This window comes from Ascaphus truei, chromosome 16 (assembly GCF_040206685.1).
Source record: "Ascaphus truei isolate aAscTru1 chromosome 16, aAscTru1.hap1, whole genome shotgun sequence".
In the NCBI taxonomy this organism is placed as follows: Eukaryota; Metazoa; Chordata; class Amphibia; order Anura; family Ascaphidae; genus Ascaphus; species Ascaphus truei.
The window spans coordinates 38,860,811-38,884,554 of record NC_134498.1 but is presented as its reverse complement, the minus strand read 5'-3'; the positions used below and the strand labels follow the sequence as shown (position 1 = coordinate 38,884,554).

The 23,744-nt window shown below is 40.5% G+C and overlaps 1 protein-coding gene across 1 annotated transcript in view; it reads left to right on the top strand.

Moving 5' to 3' along the window:
* Positions 1-23,744, top strand: part of LOC142467233 (uncharacterized) — an 85,857-nt gene that overhangs the window by 58,213 nt on the left and 3,900 nt on the right. Inside the window, exons 27-31 of the mRNA XM_075572665.1 lie at positions 768-839; positions 3,000-3,074; positions 8,157-8,234; positions 18,128-18,157; positions 21,853-22,012. Coding sequence (XP_075428780.1) covers positions 768-839; positions 3,000-3,074; positions 8,157-8,234; positions 18,128-18,157; positions 21,853-22,012 — 415 coding nt within the window. The remainder of the gene's footprint in view (positions 1-767; positions 840-2,999; positions 3,075-8,156; positions 8,235-18,127; positions 18,158-21,852; positions 22,013-23,744) is intronic.

Below are 23,744 nucleotides of genomic sequence, written 5' to 3'. Positions count from 1 at the left end.
TGCACCCTACAAATGGAACACGCTCCCTGAGACGCCTAAAGCCTCCACCAGTCAAAGTTCTTTCAAAACTAAAGCGGTCTCACATTTTAATCTGGTCTGTAATTGTTTTATATGCCTATAACATATTTTATGTTTAACTGTTCATGCAATGTCTTTAGATATAATGTATAACCCTATTCATTTAATGTATCCATGTATTTGTCATCATAACTTTGTGCCCAGGACATACTGGAAACCGAGAGGTAACACGCAATGTATTAGTTCCTGGTAAAACATTATATAAATAAAAAATAAATACATTACAACTACAAGCTGGCTGCACACTTATTTAAATCTACCCGTATGTTAGAAATCGTAAAAATGTTTTTTTTTTACACCAGTGGCTCTCTACAAAACAAAAAATAAAATACCATTTGTGAGACACTGATTTTTCTTTTAGGAGAAAGGAAGTAGCCATCTTGTTTGTGATGTCATTTGGATATTTGAGAAAGCAAATGTATAAATATTTGCTGGTTCATCTTATTTTTCAATAATCCACGTTCATGTACTGTACCTTCTCTTTTTCTTGATAACTTTAGATTGCAGTAGGGTTTGAATAATGAAAAGGTAGAAGGATTGGTATTGGCAATCAAAATTAATCCTTCCATTAATGACAACACAAATCTTGTCATACGAGATGACATCTCAAGGACTTGTGTTAAGTAAACTACACCATGCAAGTTTCTGAAAGAGCAGCATGTGCTAATTTCTTTTGTTCTCTTTCCTAGTTGAAGCTTTACCTGGTGAAGAAAGAGAGTTACAGACCTTCTCTCCCAGAACCGTCACAGGAAAGAAAACAGGTAAGAATCAAATTCTCTAATAGGGTTTCTGAGGGGTTTATCATATGATCCATCAGAAGCGAGTGTTTTTAATTTTTCCGACCTGTGGTTGGCATAGAACTCTATCAAAGAGATCAAAATATTTGTCAGGACCTATTAAAGCTGCAGTTCAGGCAATATCCTGCATGTGTGTTTTTTTTTAATAAATCAGTTCTGTAGTAAGAAAAAACACTTTTAGCATTTTCTCTTTTTTTAAAAAACAACTTTGAAAGACCAATTTTCTTGTATTCTATTTTAACTATGCCACTGCCCCTTCATGTCCCGTCACACCCATTTGTGAGCCCTGCCCTCCCTCTTGCACATGTCAGTGTAGGAGTGCTCATGAATATTCATGAGCTTCCACTGACTGACACAAGCAGATGAAAAACATATCCCATATCTAAAGATGTCGCCAAATTTCGCCGATCAATACATGGAGAACGAATTGACTGGCAGCTATACAGTTCTTTAGGTCATTAGAGATTGCCCACATGAAACTATTGAATTAAAAAAAAAAATTAAAAAAAAAAAAGATTGAACTGCAGCTTTAAATGAATCTTTACTTGTCTGTAATTTCCATCATGGTTTATATTTTGTCTTGCTCTTAACCTTTTAGCCAACAGACAAGCCTGCAACCACCACTGGCAGCAAAAGGGTTAAAACTTAAAAACAATCTTCAAACTCTCTAACACGATGTATTTGATGGAACACAAAGTACATGAAACCTGAAAGATGCTGCCTACGACCGCGTCCATGGTCAGCGGGAGCGCGCGGAGGGGTGCGCGCATGCAGCGCAATCCTAGCGCCTCAAGGCAATGATGGCAGCCATAGACCATGCGTGCGACGGCGAGTGCGACAGCGCGAGGGGGCGCGCGGTGCACGAGGAATCGGTCACATTTGATTCCACGGCACGACAGCCAGGTCACGTGAGGTGGTTCGCCCAATGAGGGTGACCTGGCTCCATGAAGTCACGGCCACGCCCCCCTGTCACGTCGCCAGCTCAAACACACCGAGTAGGAGCTGAAAAACCACTCCAGATTTCCATTTTGATAAAATAACGCTATTTTAGTAGCCCCAATAATCTCATTGAGGCTCTGAACTAGCGAGTTTATCACAGATCTGATCTTGCCACACCAACGGTGGCGGGATAGGATTTGAGAGTAGGACTTAGAATTTATTCTTATTTTTTCTGCATCAGATTGAAGCCCGGAGTCTCCGGAGCTGATACACAGTAATACCAGCTCAGGCGACTCCAGGCATCAATGCAATGCAATACAGATTGCGGCTACCCGCTATGGAAATGAAGGGTTTAAATGCCAGTGCCCAGTTTATTGAGGGTAGCAGGGGTGGGTGAAGGAGATATTTGGCTTATGGTGGGTGTTAAGCCTTGCGGGGAGGGGGGTGGGGTTGCGGAAGGAGTTAACCCCTTCATTACCTTAGCATTTACTATCCATCTGTTAGGCATAAACACCCACCGCAGGCCAAATACCACCTTCACCCACCCCCACTACCCACAATAAACATTTAAACCAAATACACCCATTGATTGCCAGTATTGTTACCTATGCCCTGAATGGGAGCAAAGATAACCCCAATGGCAATGAATGGGCACCCCCAACAACCCCCCTCAACACATACAGTACAGTAATGGGCAAAGTTACTATTATCCAGATATGGATAATAGCTCATTTGCCCATTAAAAAAAAAACATTATCCAGTCAGCATAAAGTAAATAAAAGTTGCACCAGGCTGAAGGCCATTCTTGTCTTTCTCCTCATCTTCCTCTCCGTCCTCTGTGGCAGCAACATAACAATAAAAACAAATTAATGGCCACTAATCCCTTAATCACCTTAGCGGTTAGTAATCACTATAGTAATTAAGGGGTAACCTCCCTCCTCCGCTACCCAACCGGGATGCCTAACCACCCTCTCTGGGGCAACTGCCACCACCCTCTACCCATTGATTGGCAGAGTGGTACACCATTCCCATATAATATGCGCATGATTTGCCACTATGATAGTCAATGAGCAACCTAAAAAATTTACGTACTAACTCCTGTATTAGGACACATACTTTCACTGAGTTTTTAGTTGGGCCAATAATTAAAAGGTTAAAAGTAAGCTATGTCTTATTCTTTTCCAGAGCTTACTGCACATCCATCAATCGAGGAAATAATGTTCTCAAATCTTGATGATTTTGGCATAGAAGATCTGACTGGTATGCATTTAACTAAAAATTGATTTAATACATTCCACTGCAGGATTTATTCATTAAAACATATTTCATGTTTGGTTTCAAAACCCGGTACTATTGCTATGGAGCTGCCCAAAAAGCAAAATGTCAACGTTTTTACAAGAAGTGGTATGTGTGTACAGCAGGGCAACGCTTCTCGGCGATCCGCTGATACGGCGGCACCGAGAAGGGGGCCGCCATGTCTCCTCAGAGGCTTTGCCGCCGGCGCGAATGCGCAGAACGTAGCTTGCGCGCACAGAACGTAGGTCCCGCGCGCACAAGGGGGAAAATGACGGGTTGCGCATGCGCACAAGGTGGGAAATGCCGGGTTGCGCATGCGCACAAGGGGAAAAATGCCATGTTGCGCATGCGCATGGCTGAAAATCGCCGGTTCTGCTTTCCGGCGATTTTCACTACACGGCGGGCCCTTAGAACGGAACCTGCTCTATGCCCGGGGCCCTGCTGTATCTAACTGCAAAATGGAAAAGCATATGTCAAAGCTAAGAAAATTATTTGTTTGTATTTTTTTTATGCGTTTTACTAAGGAATTAAAATTCGACCGGTGAGTTATTTATTAAAACACCTAACTTTAAAAGTGTGATTATAAGGACTAGGTATCCAGTCGATCTAACTTCATAAAATTGTTAGAATAAGCAGTAAAGTTTTTGGTATAAACCGCATCTGGGAGTTGACTGAGAGCCACATAATATGGCTGGAAAGATCAATTAGTTTATGTCACCCAAGCATGAGATTATAGTAATCCTGACATCAAACTGGAGGACAGAGATTGGATAGTGGCCATCCAAAGTATAGGAAATCAAGGTATGTCATTAAATAAGGGGATCAAGAATTAGACTAAATATTCTTAGCACTATCACCATCAAAATGGTGCACTGGCAATACAACCTTTGCGAGACCATATAAAATAAGCTCATATACCTTCCTTTCATATCTGCCTAAATGGCCGATCAAATAGTTTTTAGATGAAATTCCCCATTTAAGTCCATGGGGAATTTCGGCAGAAAACAGCCTTATTGGTCACTTTGGCAGGTGTAGCATAATCCCCTAAATTTGTAATTCACAAATTTTACACGTTTGAGTCTATTTCTATAGCACAACAAATAGACGTTAAATAATAACCATTCATTCTTTTTCCATGTATTCCAGTTTAAAACAACTAAAACACAAGATGTTGATTACATGCACACAAATCCCCTTGTTACCAAGTGCCATAATAACGTGATACAGGATAAGGAGGATAGTTTGTCCCCAGTATTACTCTGATATCTATCTAGGGGTCTTATTACTAAAGACCCAACTCCACCACCCCCCAACCAATACAAAATAAATTGCAGTAGATTCAGCAAAATAAATGAATCTTACCGATACGTAAACCCGTATGAACGATAGATTCCTCATGCAAACATGGGTCAAAAACAACATCAACTTGAGCTCAAATAAAGCCATTGCTTTTAACTGGATTTTGTTGTTATATACTGTATGCTGCAAAAAAAAAATGTGCACCATAATTGCAGAAGCCATGCCTTGATACAGTGACCTCTATGGGTATCTTAGGTATCAATGATTTCCGAAGGCAAATTGGGTGCAACCAAGTCACAAAATTGCACCACAAAAAGCACTGAAAGCATCAGCATTTGTTTCTGTGATATATCTACTGCCCCTTAAGTTAGGGGTTCTAAACTCCAGTCCTCAAGCCCCCACCCCCCAACAGGTCAGGTTTTCAGGATATCACTCCTTCAGCACAGGTGGCTCAATCAGTCCCAGCTTCAGCACAGGTGGCTCAATCAGTCTCTGCTTCAGCACACGTGGCTCTGATTGAGCCACCTGTGCTGAAGCTGGGATATCCTGAAAACCTGACTTGTTGGGGGGGGGCTTGAGGACTGCAGTTGAGCGCCCTCGACCATAAGTAAACCTTTTTGCAATCTTACATGAATTTTCCAAATGCTATTTGCACATAATTTACAGTCACCTTTTTAAGTTACGGACAGGCCCTTGGAGAAAGAAAAAAGAGGAGGTCTTTCCCCTTCGAAGGGAATAAAAATAAATAGAATCATCTTATTCTTTACCACATTGTTTCCATGGGTGGAAAAAAAACATATGTTCAGTAGCAATGTCAGGTGTGTGTTTCAATTTTGAGCATACACTAACATAGGTAATGCAAAACTTTGCAAATGTCCGAACTATGTTCCAAAAATTATTATTATTTTTAAATGATTCAACTGTTTATTTGAAGTAATTTAATAACATTGACACTAAAGGGCCTATTCTATAAGCCCCGTTATGCCACTTATCGAGCACTTATCGGCCAAACTGCCTACTGCTATTCAGTAAGCCTCGATCAGTGGGCGATAAAAGACTGAATCGACAAAATGTTGAGCCTTCAAAATAAAAAATCGCAGATTGAGCGGCGATAAGTCACTTATCAGCAGGTTCTGAAATTCGTGCAATTCTAATAGCCTCGATTAGCTTATCGAGGCTAATCGCGACTCTAGAATAGAGAGTTTATCCCAAAATCCTCACACCAGGAAAAGTTGGCGTGGGGCTGGTAAGAAGCTGCTGAGATGCGGCGAGAGAGGACTTATAAAAAAAAATGCATTTTTCCTGCATCAGATTCATGCCGGGAGTCTCTAGAGCTGATACCCATTAATATCAGCACCAGAGGCCTGAGACACGAATCCCATGCAATAAAAATGCATTTACAGGCAACTTCATTACCTTAGCGGTTAGGGTTTTATTATAATGAATGCATAATGAATGCATTTAAATGTCCGCGTCACGTGAACGTGGGAATAAAATGCATAGGAGATGCCGGCACCCCATAACTGGGCCTGTATCTCGGGAAGCAGTGGATCCCCGGACCTCAAATCAACGCGGTTCTGCTCCGGAGACCCCCTGCTCATCTACACTAGAATTAAAATTACTATTAAAACACATCGATCTCTGGTGAGATTTGCGCAGGGAGAGGTGACTCTCTCTGTGCAGCTAAAACAAATCGCCCCATTTGCGCTTTCGAGAGAGGCGATCATCACGTCACCGGCTACTCGCCCGTTTTGGGAATTTTGCTATCACAGGTAATGGAGGCTTTCTGAACACCGTGATAGCAACGCTCCAAAAACTGGCGGCGAAACCAGCCCGGTGATTTTTTTTATGAAGGCTTATAAAATAGGCCCCTAAGAAATAGCCTCCTTCACTCTGAGTTAGTGATGGGTGAATCCGCCCAAATCTGTTTCTCGGGTTTTCGCTGATATTCCCCCCAAAATCCTGTTTTGCGGTGTAAAATCCACCTTTTGGATAAATCCAATCTGCGGATTTAGCAATCCGTTGGCGGATTCTTAAGAATTATTATTACAATGACTCATAAGAATCCGCCAACGGATTGCTGAATCCGCGACTTGCATTCTACAAATCCGCCCACGGGTTGCGGAATCCGTGGAGTGTGTTGGTAATAACGTGAGATAAAAGCACAATAAATAATCAGATCTTTTAAATAAATATATATATATATATATATATTCCCCCCCCCCCTCATTTGCCCATCTCTTTTGCTAAACTGAATATGATTTTACCCAGATAGAATATAGTACAATGTCATTCCGTAGAGCAGATCGAACCTGGTCAAAACGAGCCTGATGAAGGGATCTTAGTGGTCCTGAAAGCACGTACTCTTTTTTTACCACTAGAGTCCCGTTATAGCGATCGCCTTCACCTTATGTTTGTTCTGTACATCAGTGATTCCCAACTCCAGTCCTCAAATATCACCAACAGGTCAGGTTTTAAGGATATCCCTGCTTCAGCACAGGTAGCTCAATCAGTGGCTTAGTCGAAGACCATCACTCTCAACTCTACCCTTTGCAACTAGCAAAGCAACATAACTCACAAAGCTGTGCAACATTTATTTGCCTATGGCAGTGGTTTCCATCCTTATTGTGGTTACAAAACCCTATACTGTAACTATATTGTGAAATTTTGCAGAACTTCAACCCTCCATAATATTTTATCTGAGATCAGATGCATTGTAAGGAACCCCAACCCTCTTTAATAGCGCGTCTGATATCAGATGCATTGTAAATTCTTCTGTATTTGGTACAATTTTCAAATGACCTGAAAACTGCAGGGAACCCTTTAGAGATGCCCGGGGAAGCCGGGGGTTTCTTGGAACGCCTGTTGAAAAACACTGGTATAGTGAATAGTCACCAGTAGGTTAGAACCATCTCTGTCAACACACCAGAGGCTACAGCAATCTCACTCGATAACATACTGCAGGAAGCTACATTGTGGTCATTATTATATCATTATGCCAGATGCAATTTTGGGCATTTAAAGACCACCCACCTTGTACTCAACAGTAGCAGCAGTTTATTTCATGCTCAGCCTCATTTCGATCAATGGCCCCTTCCTTGCTAGCTCCACTTACAGTTCGATAGCCCTCATTTGTGGTATTGAAACACCTATTAAGGAAGATTATATCTCTCTCAGCTCATCAGTGAATAATTCATCACTGACCACCCTGAGCTTCACGGAGACTCTCTGCAGTTTCCTTCCATTGCCTATATACCCTAATCTCACACTTCTTAATTACTGTTTCAATAAAACAGTGATACATGTTTTAACTTTGCTTTATTAAATGTAATGTTTTATTAGAGGGGTGTCCAACTAAGTGAATTCTTTGGAAGATCGTATCTCCTTATGCCTTTCAATCCCCTTTCTTACTTGGTGATTGGGAATTGGGAATCACTGCTGAATATGATTTGACACATTTCAACTTTCATCATAGAATGGCCGTGAGTCATCAAACTGCGATCCACGATATCGTGGCCCGAACCAGTGATACCTGCCACTAAAGTCAATAGCCAATTTGGTCAGAATAGGCCTGATCATGCTTTAATGACTCAGACAATAAGTTACCTAATATCTGGCTTGTTGGATCTGTTATTTATAATGTGCAAGTAACTTCATTTGTCTTCTAAATAAATAACATATGTTTGTGATTTCCCATTTATATTGTACAAAAATAATCTGTTCCATTTCTCCTATATTTTAACACAGAAATGAATGGAGCAACCACGATGTCCATTTATTACAGTGCTAGCGATAATTTGACTATAATTGAACCCAGTCAAGTAGGTAAGGAAAAAATATCACTTAGACTGTTGTGATTGTGCTTATTCTATCAGATTTGATAGAAATCCCATACGTCTTGGCTTGCACCACTGTCAATCACTTTAGGACGGAAAACTGCTTGCTCGTCTTAGTATATCTGAGAATGTCAGGAGCAGTGACGGTTAAATGTGTCAAAATTCGAGGCCGCAAATTCTTCGCAGGTTTTTGAATAAAATTCGATTCGCAGATGAATATTCGTAGGCGGTTTGGACAGTTAGACGCGTGAGGTGAATGCCCGTTGATAACTCTCCGCAAGAATGTTATAACCTCCGCCTGCGAATGTTGATATGAGAGAGAGGAGATATGCAAAGTATATTGTAATGACTCATTACCATATTACCCAGGTACCCCAGGTGTGCTCTTTTTGGAGCACAGGTGTCTCTCCACATGTTGTTTGAAGGGAGGCTTCAGGGGGTATTTATAGCACTTAGAACTATACTTAAAATAGGTCTTTCTCTCCCTCTTTTCTTCTTTCCTTCCTTAGCCAGGAGTTAGGCAGTTGGTAAACGTTTTTAAATAGTAGTTGCATATGAAGTTACTAATGTTGAAATTTGTAGTACAGATTACATTTCCACTTAACAGACCAACAAATCCAAGGAGAAAGTACCTTTCGTTTAGATTTAACCCATTAAGCTTGTGACATGGATTGCTACATTGTTCACTTGATTGCATGTGCCAATAATAAGGCACACAAAATATATTGTATATTGTATATGCATAGGGAAGTAATGTATGTGCATATATCATGTATCATATATAACTTTACCATTTCCCGCTAGGTGTTATCATTGAACGCATTGTGTACAAACTGGAAGCAGAATTCAGAAGAAAATTTATAATTCCAACAGTTATTATAATGGTTATATTTTTAATACTGATGTTGGTAGGTTTCAGCTATTTTGCTGCAACAGTAAAAAGGCCAAACAATAAAGTAGATTACAAAGCATAAACTACTGTTTTCTTGTTGTTTTTTTGATGATGACCGCTTCAGAGATTTTTCCAAAATAACGAAACAAACATTATGTAATGACCTACAGTATAGCATTAAGTCAACTCTCCTTTTACAGCATAACATCCAAACGGTCTTCGTAAAAATATTATATGACTTGTGGTGTCTGACCAGTGTCATCGTATCTTACAGTGTTTCAAACTGTGTCCAAATAGATTATTGAACACTTGCATGTTGTTAGTGTACTAACCATAACAGAACATCTAATTTATTTGTTGGTGATGCTGTACATAGTAGTTAGAAACTATTACAAACAACCACACAACTGACAAATACATGTCTACATGTCAAACTGATCATTGTAAAGCCCATTGAAAACAAATAAGGTCACATCCATGTCATGTAGAAAAAAAGATATCTGACCCATTGTTCTGAAAACTAGGTTTATGGATCCTATAGTGCTGATTCGTAATATTGATAAGAAATCAGTAAATGTTTGGATTCCAAAGAAAAGTATTAAAAAAAGAAGAGGGATAAAGTACTCCAGAGTTAAAAATGGTGCCCATTGCTCTACAACATATTTACTATTACTGGGGAGAGTAGAATGAATGGGATGTGTCAACAGCCTGGAAACAATTACACGTTGTTAAAGAGATAGTATAACATTCTGGTGAACCCAAATGGGCAAATACTTGACTAAAGATGTACAGATGAAGCTGCCTGTTCTCTATCGCTTGCCGTGCGGCAGCCTAAGCCGTGCCTATCCCTGCCGTGAGATTTCGGCAATTTTTCACGCGAGTTTGCCTCAATTTTACTGTGGTCTGAAATAGAGCAGAAATTGAAATTTTGCGTTGTCTGCAAAACAGGCCAGAAATTGAAGTCGGCGATCTCGAGTTATTGTGTCTTAAAAATCTAATTGCAATGCAACCTGTCACATTTTTCATTCATGTGCGCACGATCCGATATCACACAGATGTTTAGTACTGTACTGTATGTACTTCAAGTGTATTTAATTGAAATCTAAAGAGTACAAACGTGAACACACCAAAAAGTATTTTTAGAGAATGAAATTATTTATTTGCACACTATAATAAAGTAAAAAATGAATAATACAAAAATACAGTCTCTTGTCCAAATTTAAAATGTTCTTTTATTTTTCGTCGAACTGGCTGGCTCTTGAAAGTCTTGGCTTGTAAAGAAAGAGACAATATTCAATATTAATAATTGCACATTACATTATGAAATCCTGAGTTTTTTGGGGTTTGGGGAGAAAAAGCATGTCATGGAATACAGTACTTTACATTATGACTTTAATTGAATACGTCACGTGAGAAACATGAGAAATGGCCGCGCTTTTGTCCCATGATGTGGTCAACAACAGGCATTTGCACCTATACAGTACTGTATGCTTGTCACAGTATTTCTGCGCATGCGTATCACTGTGGAACCTGGTTGCAACGCATATGTGTGTCATAGCATTTCTGTACCTGAATGTATGGATAACTGCTCTCTTCTGGACCTGGATTAAAACGTGAAGTCTGATACCAATAACCTGCGTCACCTACAGCAGGGGTGTGCAAACTGGGGGGTGCAAGAGTTTTTTTTGGGGGGGGGCCTCACGGTTACAGAGGCCCCACGCTCTTCCCCAAAGCATTTAAATTAAATGCCAGGGAGCGCGCGAGGCATCTGTAACTTACTTAACTTGGCGCCGGGCGACACGTCGCCATAGCAACACAGCATCAAATGATGCCGCTAGGTCATTTGACACCGGTTCGTAGGTAAGGGGGAGAGCGAGCACTGGGGTTGAGCAGGCAAGGGTGCGCAGCGAAAAAGTTTGCGCACCCCTGACCTACTGTACAAGCACATGAAAAAGCAATTAGTAGAGTTTCAAAATCTATGACTACTATTTTCCTACATAATTTTCATGCGTGATATTTATCCAACAGCCAGTCATTATACATAAGACTCAAAAGAGTGATGTGATGAGTCCATGTCACAAAAGTCCGCTAACACAACAAGAACCATTTTTTTTTTAACAGTTTCCCAGACCAGGTGTATAATGGACCCAGCCAGATATACATCTGCTCTCACCCAAGGCTCCATGCCACCTCTTTCCCTGCTAATGGTATTAACCCATCTAATTAAATACCGACCAACCTTAAAACTCACATCACAAAAGAAGCATCCCAATAGCCTAGACTCATGGCTACTCTCCCACACTCAGTCACTCCTACCAACAATTCTGGCCAAGCACTGCCATCTACTGCACATTCCCTCATCTGCTGTCTCTAAGTCTCCCAACATACCACTTAGATTGTAAGCTCTCCGGGGCAGGGATTTCCTTTTCTTTCCTATTTCTTATTGTCTGACATACATAAAAAAAAAATTCTGATCCCAAAAGATTGCCCGTCTCCCACTAGATGGTGCTAGATGTACAAAAGTGCAATCTATTACAGCCAGCACATTTAAACAGTCAGCTGTTCTGTGAAAGCTTACAGTAGTTCTTTCTGTCCTGTCATTAGGGATTGGGCACATTTTCTGTCGGACTTGGATCCGCCACGGTTCGGCCAGTTCCTTTGGTCCCCAGATTTCAGTGAATCAGTTTCAAAAAAGGAGATTCGCCTTTTGCAGATGAAAAAAAAAAAAAATTAAGAAAAAATGTAACACAGACAATCCATTAATTGCAGAATCCGTGGATTGAAGTGTTAAAATCCACCAGCGGGTTGTATCCAATGGTGATTTTGGATAATTCCGCGTGGATTGAAACTGAAACAATCCATTGGCGGATTTTACACCGCGGAACGGATTTTTAATGGCAAATTCGGAAGAATCCGGGAAACGGATTTGGACTGGTTCGACCATCTCTACCTGTCATGCAATCTCTAAAACTCTTAGCACTATAACTCCTAATATGCAGCACTGCTTACTGATTATTATCTGAAAATTATTTACCCATCGATATACCATTAGCATTGTAACTTACATGGATCATTGACATGCATACATCACGTTTTAAATATGCATTCAATATAGTAACCAGCCTTAGTGGATACCGTGAATAATTATGTACTTGTTATAAAGCAATTCGACATGTTAGAACTTAGTACGGTTCCAAAGTGCAGGGAAAGAATTTCAGGTGAGGCCAACACAATATAGACAAATTCCTCAAAATGTAGGTCTCCTCTAGGACAGAGGTACAAGGTAGAGCTCTACTCACAATAAATGAAGAATTGCATTATGAGTTTGTAACAGCCAAGGACAGAGGAGAAACCGTTTCAGGTCCCAGATGAACCTTTCCTCAGGTGCCCTATGTTTCTCCTCTATTCTTGGCTGTTGCAATAAATGAAGAATTGCTTTGTGAACTTGTGAGTACATGCTAGAACTTGCCATTAAGTGAATGAGGCCCTTAAAATAAAAAAATAAAAAGTAATCATTAAACAGCACAAAGATATCCAATACACACGGGTCAGGGCATGGTGGTATATTTTAAAAAGTGGACCATCTAAGGGGAAATTCACTTTTTAGAATCAATACAGAAATTTCATTTTTATGATATTGCTTTAACTGCATAATGTAAGACATACAGACAATGCATATCTTCTAAAACAACAGTACACTTTTGTTTATTATGAACCATTTACGTACAAATACTGTCCATGGCTTATCTTCACGGAAGATATGAGTGTTAAATATCTGCCAGATATAAATAGTTATATATTAAAGGAGAATGATCTGTAGTGTAGCATTTAGTGGTCAGTGAGCAGTATCTATGGAGCAGAGGATATGATGCTGCCCCAAAATAGTTATAAGAACTAGTTTTTTGGGGGGGAAGATGGGGGAGGGGGGATGTTTAAACACACAAAGCAGATGGTAGATACAGAACCAAGTGTTAGGTGTTAAAACTGGCTGTTACAGCACCAAAGAACAGAAAGTAAAGTCTTCATAGAAAAAGACTATTTTGAATATATCCTTACCTGATGTTTTTTGATGCATCTCATTCAAGATTCCATAGAATGTTTTTTTTTTTTTATTGGTGATCTCTAAAAATGGCGGCTCTATGCATAGTTGAAGTAAACACTAATGCATTTTTTAAGAGATTGCATTAATTGGATCCATAAAGAAACTGACAATGGTATGTGTATACTGAAACTAAATTGTGAGAGAAGATCTCGTCAAGCCTTTTTAATTATAATGGGAAACCATAATCAATACTAAGTACGTCAAAGTTCTTGGCCTGTAGAACGAGTGAATCGTAATGTGAAATGTCTGTGTCCTTCTACACTTAGCTTCTTTATCGTGCATTACAACTACATTTAATTTTTCTTAATACCTACTGACAGTTTAAACATTGGAAGTATTATTATTATCAGTGCTGTGCTAGGTATTGGCTTTTATTCCTACAACATAAGTGGCAATGCGTATAATTAGTGACAAGAAAGAATATGGAAAAATCACACTTTAAGCTGCTACTGTATATCCAATAGCGTCTATGCCCCGGCTTGTAACATGGGGAGTGTTAGCAGGAGGAGCTGGAGAGGAGTTACAAGGCGCATAAATTGTTATGAGATGTATCACATTTGGCATCTCTGTGCGCCATTCTTTTACCGGCCCCCCAAAAATCCCACTATCTGAAGTGGCGTAAGTATAACATTTTGCATTAAGTGTAAGAAACGGTCATTACCCATGAAACGGAGCACTGCTCCAAATAAACCATTCTATAAGTTGATATAAGTATTAATTGCTTTGCTGCCATGAGAGGCTTTTGCTAACAAAGGGTAACATTTTTGAAGACTGTTGCACTTTATTTTGGAGCAGCATGAACATTGAGGTTGTCTTAATTGCTCACATACAACTAAAAATGCGACTGGCAGTAGAACTGTAAAGAATGCTGTGACAGTGGCGCTATCATCATCTGAGATAGTTCAATGCTAGAGCTGCTGCCTAAAATAGCAGAGGTTAGTCGGTTCTGATCCTGTTGGTCCTGACACTAGTATCCCCATCACAAAGTGCCTTATGATTGTCAGTATCGGTTTTATGGAAATCTTTTAGGAGGTGTAGGGTGTGAGTCATTTAAATATACTTTGCATATAGTTGCACAGTTACATAGTAGATGAGGTTGAAAAAAGACATGTGTCCATCAAGTTCAACCTATGCTAAATTTAGACGAGATACTTTATCCTATATCTATACTTACAGTATGTTGATCCAGAGGAAGGCAAACACAAAACCCAGTGAAATATCATCCAATAATATCTCATAAGGGGGGGGGGGGATTCCTTCCTGACTCCAAGAATTGCCAATCAGATTACTCCCTGGTTCAACATCCTTCTCATGTTTACTTATTTGGTACAGTATATCCATGTATACCTTTCCTTTCTAAAAAGATGTCCAACCTTTTTAAAAAAATTTTTTTAACAAATCTACTGCCATCACAGTCTCCATGGGTAATGAATTTCACATTTTAGCTGCCCTTGCTGTAAATAACCCTTTCCTTTGTTGCTGGTGAAATCTCCTTTCCTCCAATCTTAAGGGATAACCTTGTGTCCTTTGTACTACACTTGGGATGAATAGTTCTTTTGAAAGCTCCTTGTACTGTCCCCGAATATATATTTATTTGTATATAGTTATCATATCCCCTCTTAGACGCCTCTTTTCTAATGCAAACAAATCTAATTTAGCTAGCCTCTCCTTATATGTTAGATTGTACATCCTCTTTATTAATTTGGTGGCTCTTCTCTGCATTTTCTCTAGTTCCATAATGTATTTTCTAAGGAGTGGCATCCAAAATTGTACTCCATATTCAAGAGGTGTTCTTACTAATGCTTTATAAAGGGGCATAATTATGTTAACTTCCCTTTCATCCATTGCCCGTTTAATGCAAGATAAGATCTTGTTTGCCTTTGCAGCTACTGCATGACTTTGGGCACTATTGCTAAGCCTGTTGTCTACAAGTATTCCTACATCCTTCTCCATCAAGGATTCCCCCAATTTATCCCCATTTAATTTGTAAGTCACCTGTTAATTCTTGCTTCCCAAATGCATAACCTTACAATTATCTGTATTAAAACTCATCTGCCATTTACCTGCCCACGTTTCCAGTCTCTCCAAGTCCTTCTGGAGAGAAATGACATACTGCTCTGTTTCTACTACCTTACACAATTTAGTATCATCAGCAAAGATGGAGACTTTGCTCTCAATGCCAACCTCAAGGTCATTAATAAACAAGTTAAAAAGCAAGGGTCCCAGTACCGATCTCGGAGGTACTCAATCACGACCTTAGCCCAACCTGAAAAAGTCCCATTTATGACAACCCTCTGTTGCCTATCATTCAACCAGTTTTTAATCCCGTATAATTTGGATATGATGCCTCCATCCCTTCTGACTTCAAGAATCTAAACACCTGCCTCTTTTTCATTTCCTCCCCTACCTGTTTATTTAGCTGCATTGGTTTTGACTTATTTATTTTAGATTGATTACGCAAGAGAATACGATGATGAGTGTGCTTTTCTAACAATGTTTTAAAGACTGCCCATTTTTCCCTGCAAAAACATACAGTAATCCCGCTATATTCCTTGTAGATTAGTCTTCAATTTTTTCAAATTTACCTTTTCGAAAGTTTATGATCTTTGTTGAAACCAGGTAATCTGTTTTTTTTGATAATTTATTTCAAATGAGACCATGTTATGATCACTGTTAACAAATATTCAAGTCTGGGAACATTTGGGTATTACTTCTACATTGTTTGATATGACCAAATCCAGTATTGGCCCTCTCCTGCTTGGTTCCTCAATAATTTGGGTCATATAATTGTCTTTAAGCAACCCCAAAAACCTTTTTCCGTTTGTTGTAACGCTAATCTCATTGCCCCAGTCTGTCTGGATAATTAAAATCACCCGTAATGCAAATATGACCTAGTTTTTGATGCCTTGTCTATTTGCAACGGTATTTTAGCTTCCTCAATCTCACAGATAATTGGTGGTTTATTGCATAACCCAACAAATATTTTCTTTATACTTTTACCACCACTGTTCATTTCTATCAACAAGGTCTCTACATTTTCCTCATTCCCTTCATAAACATCTTCCCTTTTAATAGGTTTTAAATCCGGTTTAACATACTGTATAAGCATTCTCCACCTCCTCTTCTATTTGTTCCATCCTTGGGAAAAGGGAATAACCCTCTAAATTAACTGCCCAGTCAAGAGTTTTATCCCACCATGTTTCAGTAAAGCCTATGATATCATACTGCTCCCTTGCAGCTATTAATTCAAGCTCCCCCATTTTATCTGTCAGGCGTCTTATATCCCATTATCATATCTCCCAGCTTTCTCAGTTGTGTTCCATTTTCAGTACAGGTGTTTCTCCATATGTTATTTGGAAGGGATGTTTGAGGGGATATATAAAGTGCTTGAGACTCTACTAAATATCGGTCAGTCTTTTCCCCTCACTCTCCTCCAAAAACCCATATTTCAGGGTCGGAACAGAATCAACAACACCTTTAGGTGTGACCTAAATAACATCAGGTTAAATCCCTGTGCAAACTTGAACGATCTTTAGTGCATATGTTATATTAGGGGAAACACTTCTTTTGCATATAATTAACAGCTGGAAACAAAGTAACTATACGCTATTTAAGGAGTAATACTGGGTTAACTTTGGATTATTTGCTTTAGCGCATAGGTGTTATAATTAACCCTATGCTAATGTTTGGTTAAATAGGCTAAAGGAGCTTAGTGAATCTGGACCTTATGGCCATATTACAAAGCAGTGCTAAGTCATAAGACATCTTATAGTTCATTCAAATAAATATGACACTTTATCTATAGTTGCAACTCCATCAAATAAATGGAAACTTGCCATGTTGCAATGCATTTTCTGATAGACATGAAAAGTATTTGATCAATATTTGACCTGATATACTGTATGAAATCCAATAATCAAGAGTTCTTGATAGATACTGCAACACAATATGAGAAAAAAAAAGTGTGCTCAAAGAATGTAGTAAACCTACTCACATGATGCAAGTAGGTTTCAACAGGGTCTGGCTCCTAGGAGCAAATAATCTGAATATCAGGATGTCAACCGTGGCAGAATACTCAGTCCCAGTATGGACATGAAAATACAAAAAGTGCCATAGTGTGATCCTGTATTCTCAAAAAAACAAGATGATACAAATTGCACTCACAATTGGCCTGATGGCCAAACGCAGATATACCACACAGGCTCGCACGAGAAGAGAGCAGCTTCGTCCGTCCTCGCCGTACTGCAGATACCGGACTCTGAAGAAGCTCTGAAGGAGCGAAATGTGTTGGGTTATCCACACGCTCCGGAAGTGACTCTCCGGTTTGGAAATCTGGTACCTGCAGAAATCGCCAGAGGACTCAGACCCCATTCTGGCGCCAATGACACAACCGGAAGTGTTCGTCCCCACGCCGAAACTTGAAGCCCAGTACCTGCAGGACGGAGAGGAGGGGTGGAGCTGCTCTCTTCACGTGCGAGCATGTGTGTTATACTCTGCACAATTCAGGCTAATTGTGAGTGCAATTTGTATCATCTTGGTTTTTTTTGAGAATACAGTATCACACAATGCCTCTTTTTGTATTTTCATGTCCATACTGGTACTGAGTATTCTGCCACAGTTGCCTTCCTGATATCCCTGTTGAGCCCCAGTTACAACATGTAAGTAGGTTTACTACATTTTTTGGAGCACATTGTTATGATCTTATTGTGTTGCACTATATATTTTTGCTTTTTTTCTCCACATATCTGGGACCTGTTTGCGCTTCGACGCTTGTTCTATTTGTTTTTAAATAATGCAGAAAATGAGACATTGTAACGTGATATATTGAAATTACAAAAAAAACAAAAACTACATTTTTATAACAAACTGTTCTTTTTTCATATGTCAGAAGATGCAGGAAAACTGGTCAATGGAAAAGGTCAGTCTAAACAAACACTTTAATGACAGATAATTAAAATGCTTGTTATCTTATGTGAGGAAGGTATAAGAAGTCTGGGCATGTGCCCTGTGTTAATTACCAGTTCCTACCAAGGGAAACTGTTATCATAAAAAATACAACAATGTTCCCTTAATTACTGTGCCTTCATTTAAATTAATGCTCTGGAAGAGGGTCACGCAATCAGTATAAAGTACATGTTTTTTTTTTGTAATTTGCATACAAACAAGGAGCTTATAGTTTCTGGCCGAGAAACAGACCCTCTTGCAGATGAACTATGATATGAAAAGAACGATAATTACATGTTTTGACAAATTCAAGGAAATATTAATAATTTTCCCACTCTTATTGTTAACAATTCTCTCATATTTGTGCATGATTCCTGTGTTGGTTTTCTATAATTATTTTGTACTAGCTGTGAGACCCGGCGTTGCCCGGGAGTCACACTGTCCCCCCCCCCACACACACACTGTCCCCCCCCACACACACACACTGTCCCCCCTCCCCCACACACTGCCCCCCCCTCACACACACACACACACTGTCCCCCCCTCCCCCACACACACACACTGTCCCCCCTCCCCCACACACGCACTGCCCCCCCTCCCCCACACACACACTGCCCCCCCCACACACACACACTGTCCCCACCCCCACACACACACTGTCCCCCCCTCCCCCACACACACACACACTGTCCCCCCCTCCCCCACACACACACTGTCCCTCCCCCCCACACACACTGTCCCTCCCTCCCCCCCACACACACACACACACGGTGTCCCACACACACTGTCCCCCCCTCTCCCCCCCACACACTGTCCCCCCCTCTCCCCCCCACACACTGTCCCCCCCACACACACACACTGTTCCCCCCTCACACACACACACACACTGTCCCCCCTCCCCCACACACTGTCCCCCCTCACACACACACACTGTCCCCCCCTCCCCCACACACACTGTCCCCCCCTCCCCCACACACACACTGTCCCCCCCTCCCCCACACACACACTGTCCCTCCCCCACACACACACACACGGTGTCCCACACACACTGTCCCCCCCCTCTCCCCACGCACACACAAAGCCCCCTTACCTCTGCCAGGACTCACAGCACCGCTCCTCTCTCCCGCGCTCCTCCGATTGTCGCGCGCCTGGCCCTTCTCTGCTCTCCCTCCTCACGTCCGGGGAGCGCTGCGCACGCGCCCCCTATCTGCACCTGTGAGCACGAGCCGCCGGGAAACGTGCAGCAGGGAAGGTGCAGGGCCTGTCCGTGTGACGGGGGAGAGTGAGGGCCACCGGGAGGGGGGAAGGTGCAGGGCCTGTCCGGGGAGGGGGGAAGGTGAGCTGTGGTCCGGGTGACGGGGGAGAGTGACGGCCACCGGGAGGGGGGAAGGTGAGCTGCAAGGGGGCCTGAAGCAGTGGTGTGAGTGTGTGAGGCCAATGAGAGGTGTGCGGGGGCAGGCCAAGGGGGCCTGAAGCAGTGGTGTGAGTGTGTGAGGCCAATGAGAGGTGTGCGGGGGCGGGCGGGCCAAGGGACCAATGAGATTGCCGCTAGGGACAGGGAACACACCAGGGAAACATACATACATACAATGCTTTCAGAAATATATAGTAAGATGAAGTGTAATAATTAGGTCCATACACAATACTTATTCCCTCACCTGCTGTCTCTGTAAATCTCCCACCATACCTCTTAGATTGTAAGCTCTTTGGGGAAGGGATTTCCTTTCCTATTGTCTGATTTTGCTGCACTTATTGTATCATTTTAATTCCCTGTACTGTATTCTTTGTGAAGCCCCGAGTACACTTTTGGAGCTATATAAATAAAGACATACAATACAATGTTAAAAGATTATACACCCACAGCTTACTGCATTAACTAATGTTTCAAGAAACATTTTTTTTGAACCAGGCGTCTGAAACGTCAGAATATTTTATTGTAATTGTGTTTTCAGTATACTGCACCTTATTTTACTACTTTGGTATATTTCTCTTAAATTGTTTGCTGGCAAATCTAATTTTGTGATTGGTTGAATATGTGTCAAAACATAAAAGAGAAACAAATCACATTTTCACACATGCTTTATTTTAGACTACTATTTTAGGTAAGAAACACACAATCCCAGCATGCTCATGCAGAGACGTTGGCTTCAGGCTTATAACGCTTTGGCCAAAGGGTTTAACTAAATGACCCTTACTCATGAGCAGATTAGCACTGAAGTATTGTACTACAGCAGCGGTGAACTGGGGGACAGGAGAATTTCTAACGGGGGCGCGTGCGGTTACAGAGGCCCCGCGCTCTTCCCCACAGCATTTAAATTAAATACCGGGGGAAGCATGAGGCCTCTGTAACTCACTTACCTGGTGTCGGTCGGGTCTTATATATATATATTGTGTGTATATGTATTGTGATGCCGACACCACATTGTAGTCTCTTTTATCCCAAATGAGGCAGGAAACGCTGTATTTCTTTATACTTGGGGTTTATTTACAGGGATAAATAATACGAATAGGCCCATCGTCCCTTTAAGAAAACCAAATAAATTCCTATCCCTATTCAGGGAACTGACTTCTCAGGCCCTTACTATCAGGGCCGCCAGCTAAGCCGGTTGTCAGCCCAAAACATGCCCTGGCATAAGCAATACAGTAACAGTCTTTGTAAACAATAGAAAGGGTTTTGCTTATCTTAGTCCATCTGGCGATGTCCCTGCTTCAGCACAGTCTATCATCCTTCCTTCTTCTCTTTGGGATTCTACCCCACGGGAGGTCAGGGAAACTCCTGTGTTCCTCTGTAACCAGCAGTCACTGCTTCAGCACAGCTCTCTCAGCAGTGTCTCTCACATTTCTTTAGCCAGCCTCCGTTAGCCGGGGAGCTCCTCTGTCTCCTTCTCTGGGGAAAACTGTCTCTCTGTGCCTTGCTGCTTCCTTGTTTTTCAGGAGATCAGCCCAGGCTGATAAAAGCTGCAGTTCAGGCTCCCGTTTTTTTTTTTTTTTTTAGTTTTTTTTTTACTTCAATAGTTTCAGTTGTACAATCTCCACTTACCTAAAAAACTGCATAGCTGCCGGTCAATTTGTTCTCCGTCTATTGATTGGCAAAGTTTGGCGACATCTTTAAATATGGGGAATATAAATCGTTGCTATAGGAACAAGCATGCTTGTTAAAATAGAATACAATAAAATTGGTCTTTCAAAGTTGTTTTTTTTTAAAACAGAAAATGCTAAAAGTATTTTTTCTTACTACAGAACTGATTTATTAAAAAAAAAAAAACACACATGCAGGATATTGCATGAACTGCAGCTTTAATTAGATTTCAGGTGTTCCTGACAACTCCAGGGAGGATTAACTCTTTCCAGCACCTAGATGCCAGTGCTGGTATCACTATATATATATATATATATATATATATATATATATATATATATATATATATATATATATATACATACATACTTAGTTAAGTTATGGTGAGTAAAAAAAGTGACAAAAACCCTCCACAGGAAAGCATATAGCAAATATTCCTGTATGCTCAATTGCATGCAAATGAGCATACAGGAATATTTGCTATATATATATATACAATATATATATATATATATATATATATATATATATATATATATAATTGTATTTATTTATTTTTTCTAACGTTTGTTTATTCTCTTTCTGGGTAGGATTTCAAGTTGAAGAGATAGAAACCAAAATCCCCACAGAAGTAAATTATACAGAGGGAATTAGAGGAAAATTAGTGATTGCAGAATGTGTGCTTATCTTAGTCTTCCTAGTAATGATCCTGCTATGCATTTACGTTTGCTACAAATATTCCCAGAAAAAGTAAGTGCTCTCTAATCTTTTTCCTTTTTATTTCATGTTTTATTTTACTTAAAAAGAGAAAAAGTGCACACAAAGCAGCCTGTGTATAGTGCAGTACCTTTCCTATCAAGTTGAAAAGAAGAAATAAAGTAATGAACTCACAAAGAATAAAGTCTTTTAAGTGCGTCTACCTGCACTTCCGGATTGGACCAGAGGGAACATGGAGCGCCAGTCTGCAGAGACTCCAATAGGAAACAAACACAGATAAGCTTTAAAAGGCTTTATTCTCTGGGACAGCATTACTTAATTTCAACTTTATATTAAAGGTACTATACCATAGAGGCTGGTTTGTGTGCATGTTTTCGCTTAGATATTTGCTGACTACACACAACTGGAGTATGCGAAGAACTCCTATGAATAAGTAGCACCTAAGACACACCGAAGGCTGCGTCCATGATCGGTGAGACCGCGCGGAGGAGTGCGCGCACAGCGCAATCAAAATGCCTTAAGACAATGATCGCGGCCATAAACTGCGGGTGCGCCAGCGCTATAGGGCGTGTGGTGTGCAAGGAATCAGATACATTTGATTCTGCGACGCGAAAGCCAGGTCACGTGAGCGGTTTGCCCAATGAGGGCGAACCAGCTCCGTGATATCACGGCCACGCCCCCCCCCCTTGCGTCTACCAAGGCCACACATCGCCGCCGGTGACATCATGCACACAGCCACGCGCTCACCATGGACCCAGCCTAAGAGTACCCCTTACCATTATTATTGGACATGTGACTCGTTATTAGAACTGATTTTACAACCAAAATAAGATTTTTCTTGTACAGGGATTACATTTAGCGTGTTACATTGTACTATGTTTTATTTTACCTCTACAGATGACAGAATTCACATTAGATTATAGAAAAGGCCCAGATTCACACATAAAATGATAATATTCCTCCGTTTATTAATTATTTCCTTTAAACAGGGTAAAACTCGGGAAAACAATGTGCTCACTTTAAGCCATACTTATTAAGCAGTTCTATGTTATCAGCCAAAAGTCATCTACTGACCCCGGTAGGGACTTTACATCCCGTTCACTTGAATACTTTGTAAGATGTCTTCTGGAGCCAAAAGATATCTTATTGGGAAGTAACATTTAGAAAATACAGACTCTCTAAAGTGCATAAAGGATATATCTTCCAAAGAGGGAACAGTGAGTATGTTAAACAGCCAACAGCTACTCAACACTAGACGTGTTCTCTCAAGACAGAAGGTTAAGAGGTGAGGATGTGTTCTTAACCTTCACGACTAAAGTTGCTTGGACAGATTTACCCTGTTTGTTACTAGAGATATTTAAAATATGTGTGGACAATTTTCCTTAAATCAAATTATAAATACACATATTAAAAATGTTAATACATCACCCAAACTTCAAGCTTGTAAGAAGGATACAGCAAACAGGGTTTAAGATGCAAACATTTATTTGAAAGTCTAAATAGAAAAAAAAAATGGTTCAGTTCACTCAGGAACCTTCTGTTTGCAATTGAATACACTTTATTTTCATCCATAACCCCTGCCTGCTGTATCCTTCTTCTAAGTTGGATGTTTGGCTGATGTATTCACTTGTTTTATATTTAAGTTGCGTGTACATGCCACTTGAGGGGGTATACGGTGTCTGGGCCACTTGTCAACTTAGTTTTATACAAATCGCTCTTCCTGTGCTGGATTATGCCTGTGTTATTTATGTTTTTTACAATTTCA